Source organism: Littorina saxatilis, linkage group LG14 (genome assembly GCF_037325665.1).
Source record: "Littorina saxatilis isolate snail1 linkage group LG14, US_GU_Lsax_2.0, whole genome shotgun sequence".
In the NCBI taxonomy this organism is placed as follows: domain Eukaryota; kingdom Metazoa; phylum Mollusca; class Gastropoda; order Littorinimorpha; family Littorinidae; genus Littorina; species Littorina saxatilis.
Window position 1 is genome coordinate 31,728,399 of NC_090258.1, and position 13,926 is coordinate 31,742,324.

The following is a 13,926-nucleotide window of genomic DNA, read 5'->3' on the forward strand; positions in this document are numbered from 1 at the left end:
AATCGATAAGATGATGCAGAGGATAATCAAATCGTTAAATGCACGGTCGGTGATTTAACCGTCAATACCCCGAAATTTACATCTGTGGCAAGAAACCTGCAAGACAGGGCAAAGCCGACACAAACACAAAAGTAGATCCAACTCGACCTGTTCACACAATTATCCAAACGCCCGCAGAAAAGTGTGCCTTGTAAAACGTTCTGATCTCTTGTCTTTACCGGCAATATCGTTATTGAAACAATCACTGTGCGCTAAGAGATTTATCTTGAAAATAATGATTGAACTCGCCACGCGCTTCGTTCAATAATTCATTTGATCGTTTTGGTCTATAAATCTCTTAACGCACTGTGATGTCTCAATAACTCAAATTGTCAGTAAGTACTGGTGTCACATGACTGATGTGAACCAGTTGATTGGCTAATGGCGATGCGCTTAAATCTGTTAGCGCACTCTTGGAGTGCGCTAACTTTTCCACAGAGCGTATTCTTACGCCCTTTGCCAAAGCGAGACTGTACTCTCATCCTCAGAATTAATTAATGACATGTAGCTCATATTCTCCACTTTACCAAAAAATAATCATAAATTTCCTGCGGCTCAAAGCAGAAGTGGTTTTTTTCTGACAGATTGCAGGCGCCTATGCCACAGTGAATCCCACTGATCTAAAAATAGAAGCGGCTGTATCTCTTCCACAATGGTCTCTTCTCGTTTTGACTTGCAAAGATTCTTCTCATATGCCGTGTTAGTGGCATGTAGCTTATTAGCCACATTACCAAATGATGAGTTAGTATAAAATTCCCAGCGGCAAACAGAAAACACAAGTGTTATTCCGATAACGTACCAGCTAGACCAGCATTTGAAAGTCGACTCTGTTATAGTAGACTACACTGAAATACGACTGCATCAGTTCAGTAAATGAATGGTTTCCGAATTATTATTTCAAGGCAACAACAATCGGAATCGAACACGTGTAGGGTTAAGAACGTTCTTACCATGTATAAAACTTATTACCAGCCTGCCTAATGCGTGCAGAGGAGCAATTTTTGTTTTTGAAATGAGACTGCAGTTCATTGGTTCGATTGCCCTAGCCGCCTAGCAGACGACATAAACCCCGCAGCATATTAACATGTTGAGCAAATGTGAACAAACAAACGATGGGGATAAAATACGTGTAAGAGCATTCTTACCGTTCATATATAGTAACAGACTCCCCGATGAGTGAAGATACAACACGAGAAACATACCACATTTACTTTGAAAATGTGCCAACCGTGGCCTTGGAGTCAATTCAAGGGGCAACACTCTGCACAGTCAATCTGTCGAAGCTCGATGAAGGTTTCGAATCACAAATAACTAAGAGCAAAGTCCTTTCTCCGAGTTTAAATGAGGTCTGTATGAAAGATCATCACTTTTTAGCTTAACGCTACTCTGGAATTTACCAACAGAAATTAAAACAAGAGTTTGCGTGTGACGAAAGCACGACACACTTGCGACAGCCTACACAAAAGTAGATCTGACACAAACCTGACCACACAGTTACGCCTATCCAAATGCGCGTAGCAAAATGTGCGTTTTGAATCTTCTTTTTTCTCTGGTGGTACTGACAATATCGTTTTTGAAACAATCCCAGTGCACTAAGGGATTTATAGAGCAAATCTCGAAAATAATTATTGAACTCAGCGCTATGCGCTTCCTTCAATAATGAATTTTCTCGATTTTCTCTATAAATCCCTTAGTGCACTGGGATGTCTCAATAACTTAAATAATTAGTACGTGTGCTCCGCAGACGTCATACTCAAAACGGTGTGTGTGGTTCTGATTGTCACAGCGTGACGTCATATTAAAAACACCATTTGTGGCTCTATTTTGTGCAGCATGACGTCATACTCACAAAGCTGTGCCTCGCTCTGTTTCTTACAGCGTGACGCCATACTCAAAGCGCTGTGTGTGCTGTGTTCGTTACAGCGTGACGTCATATTCAAAACACTGTGTTTTGCTCTGTTTGTTACAGCTTGAGGTCATATTCAAAACGGGGTGCGTGGCTCTGTCTGCTGACGTTCAACATCCTGTTTATCATCTTGGTCAGCTTCCACTTGTCAGGTCAGTGACAATTCAAATCATGCCATTTATGCGATTATGCTTCCGATACATGTTACGTGTTTATGTTTTGATAATAATCATTATGTATTTATTGTTATAACGGACACACGAGAGTATGCATTTGGCTATGGGTGTGAGGGTGCGGGTATGGGTGTGAGGGTGCGGGTATGGGTGTGAGGGTGCGGGTATGGGTGTAAGGGGGCGGGTATGGATGTGAGGGTGCGGGTATGGGTGTGAGGGTGCGGGTATGGGTGTGAGGGTGCGGGTATGGGTGTAAGGGGGCGTGTATGGATGTGAGGGTGCGGGTATGGGTGTGAGGGTGCGGGTATGGGTGTGAGGGTGCGGGTATGGGTGTGAGGGTGCGGGTATGGGTGTGAGGGTGCGGGTATGGGTGTGAGGGTGCGGGTATGGGTGTGAGGGTGCGGGTATGGATGTGAGGGTGCGGGTATGGGTGTGAGGGTGCGGGTATGGATGTGAGGGTGCGGGTATGGGTGTGAGGGTGCGGGTATGGGTGTGAGGGTGCGGGTATGGGTGTGAGGGTGCGGGTATGGGTGTGAGGGTGCGGGTATGGGTGTGAGGGTGCGGGTATGGGTGTGAGGGTGCGGGTATGGATGTGAGGGTGCGGGTATGGGTGTGAGGGTGCGGGTAAGGGTGTGAGGGTGCGGGTATGGGTGTGAGGGTGCGGGTATGGGTGTGAGGGTGCGGGTATGGATGTGAGAGTGCGGGTATGGATGTGAGGGTGCGGGTATTGGTGTGAGGGTGCGGGTATGGGTGTGAGGGTGCGGGTATGGGTGTGAGGGTGCGGGTATGGGTGTGAGGGTGCGGGTATGGGTGTGAGGGTGCGGGTATGGGTGTGAGGGTGCGGGTATGGATGTGAGGGTGCGGGTATGGGTGTGAGGGTGCGGGTATGGGTGTGAGGGTGCGGGTATGGGTGTGAGGGTGCGGGTATGGATGTGAGAGTGCGGGTATGGATGTGAGGGTGCGGGTATTGGTGTGAGGGTGCGGGTATGGGTGTGAGGGTGCGAGGGTGCGGGTATGGGTGTGAGGGTGCGGGTATGGGTGTGAGGGTGCGGGTATGGGTGTGAGGGTGCGGGTATAGGTGTGTGGGTGCGGGTCTGGGTGTGCGGGTATGGGTGTGAGGGTGCGGGTATGGGTGTGAGGGTGCGGGTATGGGTGTGAGGGTGCGGGTATGGATGTGAGGGTGCGGGTGTGCGCGTATGGGTGTGAGGGTGCGGGTATGGATGTGAGGGTGCGGGTATGGGTGTGAGGGTGCGGGTAAGGGTGTGAGGGTATGGGTGTGAGGGTGCGGGTATGGGTGTGAGGGTGCGGGTATGGATGTGAGGGTGCGGGTATGGGTGTGAGGGTGCGGGTATGGGTGTGAGGGTGCGGGTATGGGTGTGAGGGTGTGGGTATGGGTGTGAGGGTGCGGGTATGGGTGTGAGGGTGCGGGTATGGGTGTGAGGGTGCGGGTATGGATGTGAGAGTGCGGGTATGGATGTGAGGGTGCGGGTATGGGTGTGAGGGTGCGGGTATGGGTGTGTGTGGTTTGGGTAATGTGTGTTTTGGTGTTTACATTCTAGGTGTTTACATGTTTTAGAATTTGATTTTATGTGATGTTATTTGTGTACACGAGCCAGAAGAAAACTTTCTGTTTGTCCAACCATGAGATTGTAACGTTGTATTGAACTGAATTGTGTTATAAAGGCCCACTAGGTTTCCTAAAAACTGTTTGCCGGAACATTTTCAACATTTGCTCAGAGCTAGAACGTTTTGCCGATCAAACACCTCTGAGCTGGAACATTTCGTTTGTGCTGCATAACATGCAGATTTCACCACTTTGATGCCATCCACTGATAGGAAGTGTTCAATTATATGGTATTCTATCAGCAGGAGTACATATTCCATCTATGTGACGGGCTTTATTTTGTCCGTTTTGCGAATCGCGTCAGAGCTGGAACAAACCTAAGCTCCGCCCATTTCGCAATTGCTCAGAACTGGTTCATCGATTTAACGAGTTAATTCATTTTGTGAGAAATCTAGGAGCAATCTAAAAACAAATGTGACGTCAAAACATTGCTTTTGCATTGCGTCAGCTCCCCATTAGGGTTTTGATGGTCTGTGTTAGTCTGCATTGAGCATAACCACAAAAATGCACAATAATCTCCAATTTTTGACATAAATGATCAATTACTCCGATATCTATTCATTGTAGCATCTAGTTGCCTACATTTGGTAATACCCAATACATTTGTAAACGCTACAAACCAAAAAGTATAGCGGAACACTGCCTTAGATACCTACAGTTGCAATCGATCCGAGCCGACTGCGATAAAGTGGCCCCGCAGCGCTTGAACACTACCGCCTCAGAGCTTTTAACGCATGGAACGTCTCCCACACCGTGAGGCCACTGATCATAAAAAGTATTGTCATCATTTTCACGAGTTTTCATTCACAAACACCTGGGAAATAAATCTCATGTTCCCCATGCAATAAATCGAGGTTTGTTTGTTTGTTTATTTGTTGCTTAACGTCCAGCCGACTACGCAGAGCCATATCAGGACGAGGAAGGGGGGGATGAAGGGGGCCACTTGTCAAGCGATTCCTGTTTACAAATGCACTAACCCATGCAATAAATCGAGGTGGTGAATGGGTTTGAGCTTTCAGGTGAAACGTGGATTGTCAAAGTGAAAGCCAATCAGGCTGATTGTTTAATGTGTGGAACCATCGCGGCTTTGGATTTGTGTTTCCGAGGACAACGATTGTAAGCATTCAGTCTCAAAGACCCAATCAATGTTGATAATTACCGCGGCGACTGATGGTCAATTTGCAACGTATCTCTGTAATCGCAAAATCCACAACGAAAAGTCATAAACACTTAAAAGAAAAGAAATATGCTCAACACTTACAGAATTCACAGGTATGATCGCAGCTCTGTACATTTTCAGACTGGAAGAAAAGCGTCAACAAGCTACGTTTGACGTCACATACAAGGTTGACGTGTTATCTCGAGCTACTGTGACGATGCTTTGTGGCCCGGAGTTGGATTCTAAAAATTCGTCTCCCTGTGGGTTATTGTGCATTTTGTTGCACAACCAAAATGATGACAAAAACGATGTTTGGTGGCTTGTCGTCAAACCAGCATTTTGTTGTTGGTCCTCGGGGAGCATATCGCCTTTTGTCTCATATTTATCAACCGCGGCCTTCGGCCTTGGTCGATAAAGATGAAACAAAAGACGATATGGTCCCCTTGGACCAACAAAAAAGCTGGTCTGTCAACAAGCCACCAAACATCTTATAATATATCCTTTGAAAGGCTAACCATTGGTTACTACGTCATAATTGACGAGGTTCTTTTGGGTTTTTTGTCCGTGTCTTCGTTTATTACTTCTTCTTGCCTTCATTCTTCTTAGATGAGACACAGTAACAAATACAGGCATACGAACAGACAGAGAGTCCTCGGACTACTAATACAGGCATACGGACAGACAGAGAGTCCTCGGACTACTAATACAGGCATACGGACAGACAGAGAGTCCTCGGACTACTAATACAGGCATACGAACAGACAGAGAGTCCTCGGACTACTAATACAGGCATACGGACAGACAGAGAGACCTCGGACTACTAATACAGAGAGAACTCATATATTCTACGTATTACCACATACAGTCGGCCAAAGGCGTCACCCGAGGTAATGCCTAAACTTTCTGCAAACTAGATAAAGTCACATTGAATCAACCCACTCAATTCGATGAACTGTGCATAATATCTAGTGCTTTTTGGCTCACGTAAGTGTAGCCTATGCGATCGTAACTTTGTCTGTCTGTGCGTGCGTGCGTGCGTGCGTCTGTGCGTGTTGGCTCACGAAGTGTAGCCTATGCGTTCGTAACTTTGTCTGTCTGTGCGTGCGTGCGTGCGTGCGTGTGTGCGTGCGTGTGTATGTCTGTGGTAGAAACTTTAACATTTCGTCATTTGAAGACGTCACATTATGGCGTAAGAGGGTAAGACGTCACGCGAAGGAATTACTGAAAGTCTCGGTCATTGTTTTTTGAGCGGGCCGAGACTAGTTGGCAGTCGTGTCGTAGATTGAACTCTCTCTCTCTCTCTCTCTCTCTCTCTCTCTCTCTCTCTCTCTCTCTCTCTCTCTCTCTCTCTCTCTCTCTCTCTCTCTCTCTCTCTCTCTCTCTCTCTCTCTCTCTCTCTCTCTCTCTCTCTCTCTCTCTCTCTCTTTCAACTGCAGGCCCTTCAAGCGTTATTATTCTGGTTTGTTTCGTTTTGGTTTCATTTTTCATTGCTCATTTTTGGCTCACGTAAGTGTAGCCTATGCGTTGGTAAACTTTGTCTGTCTGTGCGTGCGTGCGTGCGTGCGTGCGTGCGTATGTATGTATGTATGTATGTATGTCTGTGGTAGAAACTTTAACATTTGAAGACGTCATATTACATTGACGTCACATTATGACGTACGAGGGTTAGACGTCACGCGATGGAATTACTGAAAGTCTCGGTGATGGTTATTTTGAGCGGGCCGAGACTAGTTGGCAGTCGTGTCCATGTAAGTAGGCTACATGCAGACAGACAGATCTAGTGTCTCGCTTTCTTGCACAGTTTCACCTATAGCTCTTTCTCACTTCTAGTCAAGTACGAGTTATCTTTCCATGCTCTTCAACGAAGGAGAAACGCTGGGTTAGTTCCGGTATCTTCTACATCATGGCGTCTGCACTGAAAGAAAGCTCGCTCAGAGTGTGTGGTGGTGGAAAGCAGTACTGTGTCATTTGCCATAACTATCGTGGAAAAATTATTGAAGAAAGAGTTGTCAGGCTACATAAACTTCCAACAAACAAGCAACTGAAAAGAGCTTGGGAGCAGCGCCTACGTGTTACTCTTTCTTTTAGAAAATGACAAGATTTTGTGCAACTTGACAGAGTGACTTTCTCGTCTCCTTCAATCATTAGTGCATTTTGCTCTTGTCTGTGTGAAACAGTAACAGGCACATGAGCTGTAAGAAGGACTGCCGTGTCTCAGTATGACTGTAGTCTCTAGTGTCACTATAAATCTCAGTCATTGACTCTGTGTATGTCACTCATTGATGCTTACATTCCCAATGCATGGAAGACAGAAATTATAAAACTAGTATGCATGAAAACTGATACTGGTTTGTACTCCAAATGTTTGTGTCTAGTTAAAATATCAGGCATGAAAACTGAGAAAAAAAAAATACTGAAAACAAAATTCGAAGGCGCGTAGCGCCAAGTTTCGCAGGCGCAAAGCGCCAAGACTTCTAGGGAGGTCCGGGGGCATGCCCCCCCGGAATTTTTTTTTTCAAGGGTGCAATTTGGTGCAATCTGGGGCTATCTGAGCCTTAAAATTGGATTCAAACATGGCCCCAAAACTATTTTACTATAACTATGACTAGGGAAAAAAAATAAAAAATAAAAAATAAAAAAAAAATTAAAGAAAAAAAATTTTTTTTTTAAAAAGGAACAATACGGAAAATAAAAAAAAATACGGTTTATTTTTTTCAAAAATACGGAAAATATGGAAAATACGGAGAATTTTCATGCCTGAATATGTCTGAGAAGTTGAACGCAAACCAACCAGGTGTGAGCGTGTGTTGTAAGGAGTGCACTATTTTGTAACGTGGGATTATGTACATGAAATTATAAATAGGGTTTGTGTGGTGTGTATCTATGCTTTTTATGTTTTTAAGGGAAAAATATTTATTACCTGTGTGTGATTACATTTTGTTTTTTATTCACAGTTGGCTGAAATATTTGCCGAGGAACGACAATGCAGTGTATTATATAATTATATATGTATTCAAAGAATAAAGACATGATGAATCTGAAGCTTGATGAATGACTTGTTTTACAGATAATCACACACACTTCAACAGACGCAGTTGATACAGTTTGGGTTTTATTTATCTAAAACATATACAAACAATAGCAGTTTAACAAAGTTGGTAAACAATGTAAAGTAAAACAACTGAAGTAACATTAAAGAGCCATGAACTGGTAATGTGAAACTGCTCTTAGGCTAATGTCAGATGGAGCTCGCAAAACACGAAACAAAAGCCGAACAAAAGCAAAACATGGTGCTTTTGTGTGTAGTTTTGCTTTTGTTCGGCTTTTGTTTCGTGTTTTGCGAGCTCCGTCTGACATTAGCCTTAGACAACACGCACATCCAGTTAACAACAATAAATGCATGACTACCAAGCATCAAAAGGACTCACTGATTCACGCACAAATTCCGCGTGTGCTCAATAATTATTGATAACATTTAACACATAGGCTACAAGTTCGTGACACTGACAGTCGAAGTGGTCTGTCAAATGCTAACTTGAATCATTTGTTTCCACAGCATTATCGATAGCATCCTTGCCATCTTTTCGCAGCTGAAACGTGCCTCTTGCTCTGCGCACTAATTCTTCTTTTTTTCCACTGACAAGTTGGCCATGTTTCCGAAGAAAATCTTTCAATTCTTTCACGTTCATGCACTCGACTGCCGCCTCTATCTTAACCGGAACTTACCGAACCAAAGGGACGAAACTCGTGCACACCTCCGGCCTCGCTAGTGAGAAAGAGCTTATAGCTCTTTCTGTGTGTGTGTGTGTGTGTGTGTGTGTGTGTGTGTGTGTGTGTGTGTGTGTGTGTGTGTGTGTGACGGAGTGATTGAGTTTGTGTTACTGTTTGTCGATTTCTTACGTGAGCCTTGAAGGCTTCGCCTCTTGTTCTTTTTGATTTATCTCCCTTTCCCCCTTCTTTTGCGCTTGGAGGACATCATCTTCTCTGATAAGTCGTTTTGATATTTGCATTGTTGTTTTCATTTTTTGTTTAACCTGTTGAAGACCATTAGGTCGAAGCGTTGTTCATTGTCATTTGTTTGTATATTTCGTTGCGAGTCCAGAATAGTATTAGGTATTACTCTTAGTCGTGTCCCTGTAAGTAGGCTACATGCAGACAGACAGATCTAGATCTAGTGTCTCGCTTTCTTGCACAGTGTCACCTATGGTTACTGTGTGTGTGTGTGTGTGTGTATGTGTGACGGAGTGATTGAGTTTGTGTTACTGTTTGTCGATTTCTTACGTGAGCCTTGAAGGCTTCGCCTCTCGTTTTCTACTGCTCATGCGTTCCACACCTGCATCAGTAGAAATAACATAACACAAGAGATACGCAAGATAGCAAAACAAAACAACCTGTTCTAAATAAATAAATGATTTTTCTTTTTTCTCATTTGGCTACCAGAGACCGTTTAGCATGGGGTGGGGTGGGGTGGGGGGAGCAAGATGATGAAGCAACTTTTGCCTCAACCAACCTATCTCTCTCCCTCTCTCCCTCTCTCTGTTTTCTTTTGGTGTACATGTCCGTATAGGTTTTGCAGTATTTTGTATGATAAAAGTAGGTATCTTTAACCTCTCTCTGTTTCGTATCTGTTTGCAATTGTTTGTTTTTAGTTTTTCCCATTTTGTGTCTTAGTTTTAGCAGGGACAAATTATAATTGTAACTCCACCCTTAATAAAGATCGTTCGTTCGTTAAATAAACAACTACAAAAAGAAGGAAAGAGCCGTATTAGCACACTTTATAAACTTTCCTCTCGGTTACATTTTAGATTCAGAGCCGGTAACGTGCTATTGCAGTTACAGCGATACAGCAAGTTGTTTTGTTCTGCTAGCTTGCGTATTTTGTGTGCTATACTATTCCTACTGATGCATGTGTTGATACACAAGCTATCTAAACAAAACAACTTGTTCAGGGTAGATAATTGATTTGACTTTCTTCTCGTATGTAAAAGTTGCAAAGTTTTGCCTACTGTAATTTTTTTGTCGATTTTTAATTGTGCACTTCCGTTTTGGTCTGGTCGATTTTGAGGGTATCTTTGTTGGAGCGGCGGTCACCTAATCCATGTAAAAAGAAATTTGTAATCCAAAAGGTGATCCTGATAGTCAAGTAGACGGCTTTAACAGGCATGTACAGTTTTAATGAAATGACAAGGGAATTAATGCTTTAATTCGGGTGCGAAATCTGTTGCAATAATTTTTTCGTCAAGTTTAGTTCTAATGAAAATGACATGGGACTAAGTTTTGTCGGGGTACGAAATCAGTCGCAATGATTTGTGTTGCTAAATTCAGTTCCACGATTGCTTTCCAGCATTTTCAGGATGGTCGCACATGAGGATATTTAACGTGAGTATGCCAAGACAACAAAAGCACACTGTGTGTGTGTGTGTGTGTGTGTGTGTGTGTGTGTGTGCTCTTGTGTGTGTGTGTGCGTGCGCGCCCGCGTGTGTGTGTGTGTGAGTGCCACGATGAGTGTGTTTATGTAAAATACTGATGATGTGTGTGCGTGTGTGTGTGTGTGTTGATAAGTACGCATTAGAGTGTGTCAATTTGTGTGTGCGTGCGTGTGTATGTCTCTGTGTGTGTGTGTCTGTCTGTGTATGTGCGTGCGTGTGTGTCAATGTGCGTGGAGGTGTGTGTGTGTGTCCTGAAGACGTGTGTTTGTGTGTGTATAAGTACGCATGGGTAGTCACTAATAGTGTGTGTCAATCTGTGTGTGCGTGCGTAATACAGAGATCAAAAGCTGCAAACACTGTCCTGTTTATCATTTTGTTTTGTGGGTCGTGCAGTCCTTTGCAAAGGACTTCACAGCACAAAACGAGATGTACCCCGCCGCGCCAAATCCCACAGAAACAAGTCCAAGGGAGCAAACCGCAGAGTCGCGTCAACTGAGCGAGGCAGAAGTTGCCTCCCGTTTCGAAAAGCGGCGACAAATTTTACAATCAGCATGTCAGAAGTATGTCAACTCTTCTCTGTTTCGCAGTAAAAGCATACATTCAGATCTAATGTACCACTATCCACCAGTCATCAACCAGACCATCACATACTGTGGCATTGAAAAGACCGGGTCAACCACTTGGAAGGCTATCTTTAGCTCTATTCGTAAAGTGATGAAAGAGAGAAACATTCCTCCAGTGAAAATCGACACGCCCCCGGGAGAGAGGGATGTCTTGTTCGCTTTTGTGCGCGAACCGTACGGCAGACTGCTGTCAGCGTACGCGGACAAGATCTTTGCACCGAACACTGCATTCTGGGGCAAGACCGGACGATACATTGTGCAACACTTTCGTCCTAATGCCTCCAATCACAGTCTCGAATGCGGTCATGACGTCACATTTCCCGAGTTCGTCAAATACGTCATTCACTCGCAGACGACAGGAGAACACAGAGACGGACACTTCATACCGACTCACGATCACTGTGAGATGTGTAGGTATCCGTACACGTACATCGGGCATTTGGAAACAGTAAAAGAAGACATGCCTTTTATTCTAAAGGCAATCCACTCCCCTGTCATCTACAACCAAACCCGCTTCGGGAACGAAACCCTCACAAACTCGTTTGCACTGCCACTGCGCAGGATGCGCGCGCGGGTCAAAAGCTGCATGAGTCTGGACGAGGCTGCCAGACGAGTGTGGAAGAAAATGCAGATACGAGGCTTCATCCACAAATCTATACCTTTTCCTTTGACAAGGGCGCACACTCGTAACATTTCAGTAGAAGAGGTGCAGGCGGCAGGGTTAGCGGCCGTGGCCCGGTCAAGGAAGCTGACGGACACGAGGGGACAGAAGCAGGAGGCGGCGAGAGAGGCGTACAGCATGGTAGACATGGCGGACAGAGACAAGCTGCAACAAGTGCTGGCCTTGGACTGTCACATGTTTGGCTTTGACCTACGACCTCCGCACATCTTCCCCGCCACACCGCACACACATCGCACACACTTCTCCTACTTTGATCTGTATCAGTAGACTGCAAGTATAGATACACACACTTCTCCTACTGTAACCTGTATCAGTAGACTGCTTGTATAGGAGTTGTTCTTTGCTACTGGTGACAAGTGGGGTCAGCTCACACGGACGCATTTTTCAATAAAGTCTAGGGGAGAAACTGGTCACAAAGCACCCAGTACATGCCAGAGAGATAGGAGAATCGGCACAATCAAAGAAAATACCAAAATCATTCAATAGATATGGAAATATTAAGATTTACTGTGAAAATGCTAGCAAAAATGGCGTCCAAAAACGGGAACGCACACTTGGTGCGTCTTTGAAGACTTACCTCCCGTTCTGTGTTGTTGATAATAGTCGTGTTTGTGCTGTTTTTGTTGAAATAGTATCTAATAAAACTGATGCAGTTCTTGAAATGTTGCAAATTATTGTTGTCTTTGTGAAATGCGAGAGTGTTCTGAGGCGTAATCTGCATACGGCTGATGTCCCACATAGGGTACCCCACTTCGATCAGCGTATCACTCCAAATGAGCTTCATAGTAGAAAAGCAGATACACTACCAAAACACTGCATAACAGATCTACAAGACTGAGCCAGAATCATTGAAATTTACTTCCTGTATAAAATATTGCAATCAAATTTGCTCACGCCGTCCCACATGCAACGCAGGTTACCTTCGCCTTCGCTTCAAAATAACTCCACACTAACTGAATTACCATCGAAACGCAGATAACGAACTGATTCGGAGATTACACGCCACACATTTATATTTTACACACGATTAACAGCCATAAACAAACAAATGTGGCGCCGTCACGTCGCTTCGGAAGAAGAAACGCAGGTTACCAAGAGATTGTTTCCGATACCTGTCGTTAAAATCATCGTTTTTCACGAATGAAGGCTCTTTGGCAGATCTGGTGAGTTGGAAACTGTCTATAAATGTTTCATTTAATGTCAAATGCGTCATTCTTGTCGATATTGTTACCTTTGAGCTCATAAATGAAGTCAATGGTCGTGTTTTCCTACCCAGCCAGCAAGACATTAGCGGCCGATAGTCGGCCGAACACCCTTCAAAAAGTCGGGCCGGTGACGTCAAAAGAGACGATGCGGGTGTTGGCCCGACTAACTTTTGCAAAGAGGCAACGAGGCGGCCGACAGGCGGCCGAACACCTGTACTATGGCGGCACGCATCCGGTCCGATGTTAATCGGCCCGATGACTTGTTGGACCTGCGGCCCGACACCTTATGTCGACATCGGGAAGATATCGATTTCAGCGGGAAGACATCGGGACGATGTCGGCATAAGGTGTCGGGCCGCAGGTCCAACAAGCCATCGGGCCGATTAACATCGGACCGGATGCGTGCCGCCATAGTACAGGTGTTCGGCCGCCTATCGGCCGCCTCGTTGCCTCTTTGCAAAAGTTAGTCGGGCCAACACCTGCGTCGTCTCTTTTGACGTCACCGCCCCGACTTTTTGAAGGGTGTTCGGCCGATTATCGGCCGCTAATGTCTTGCTGGCTGGGTGCAGCTACAGATCCAGCAGTATGTACAACCCCCCCCCCCCCCCAAGTGTAACAGTGCAAAATTCACTTACAGCTACAGCTACAGCAGTTCAACCCCCCTCCCCCCAGTGTTAAAGTGGAAAACAAACCTACACATACAGATACAGCAGTATGTACAACCCCCCCCCCCCCCCCCCCCCCCCCAGTGTAACAGTGCAAAACACATCACTAGCTACAGATACAGCAGTATGTAGAACCCCCCCCCCCCCCCCCCCCGCCCTCACTGTAACAGTACAAAACACACCTACAGCTACAGATACAGCCGTATGTACACCCCCCCCCCCTCAGTATTACAGTATAAAACACACCTACAGCAACAGATTCAGCAGTATGTACAACCCCCCAAGTGTAACAGTGCAAAAATTACTTACAGCTACTGCTACAGCAGTATATGTACACCCCCCTCCCCCCTTAGTAACAGTACAAACAAGAAGGGCAAAGCCCATACGACTCACATGCTTGACCTTTACATGACCTTGACCT

General features: G+C 45.2%; 1 protein-coding gene across 1 annotated transcript in view; it reads left to right on the top strand.

Moving 5' to 3' along the window:
* The window catches only part of LOC138947573 (carbohydrate sulfotransferase 11-like), a 31,358-nt gene extending 19,061 nt beyond the window's left edge, over positions 1–12,297 (top strand). The window contains exons 2-4 of the mRNA XM_070319060.1: positions 2,009–2,097; positions 10,246–10,280; positions 10,724–12,297. Coding sequence (XP_070175161.1) covers positions 2,009–2,097; positions 10,246–10,280; positions 10,724–11,902 — 1,303 coding nt within the window. The 3' untranslated portion in view covers positions 11,903–12,297. The remainder of the gene's footprint in view (positions 1–2,008; positions 2,098–10,245; positions 10,281–10,723) is intronic.
* The last annotated feature ends 1,629 nt before the right edge of the window (positions 12,298–13,926 follow it).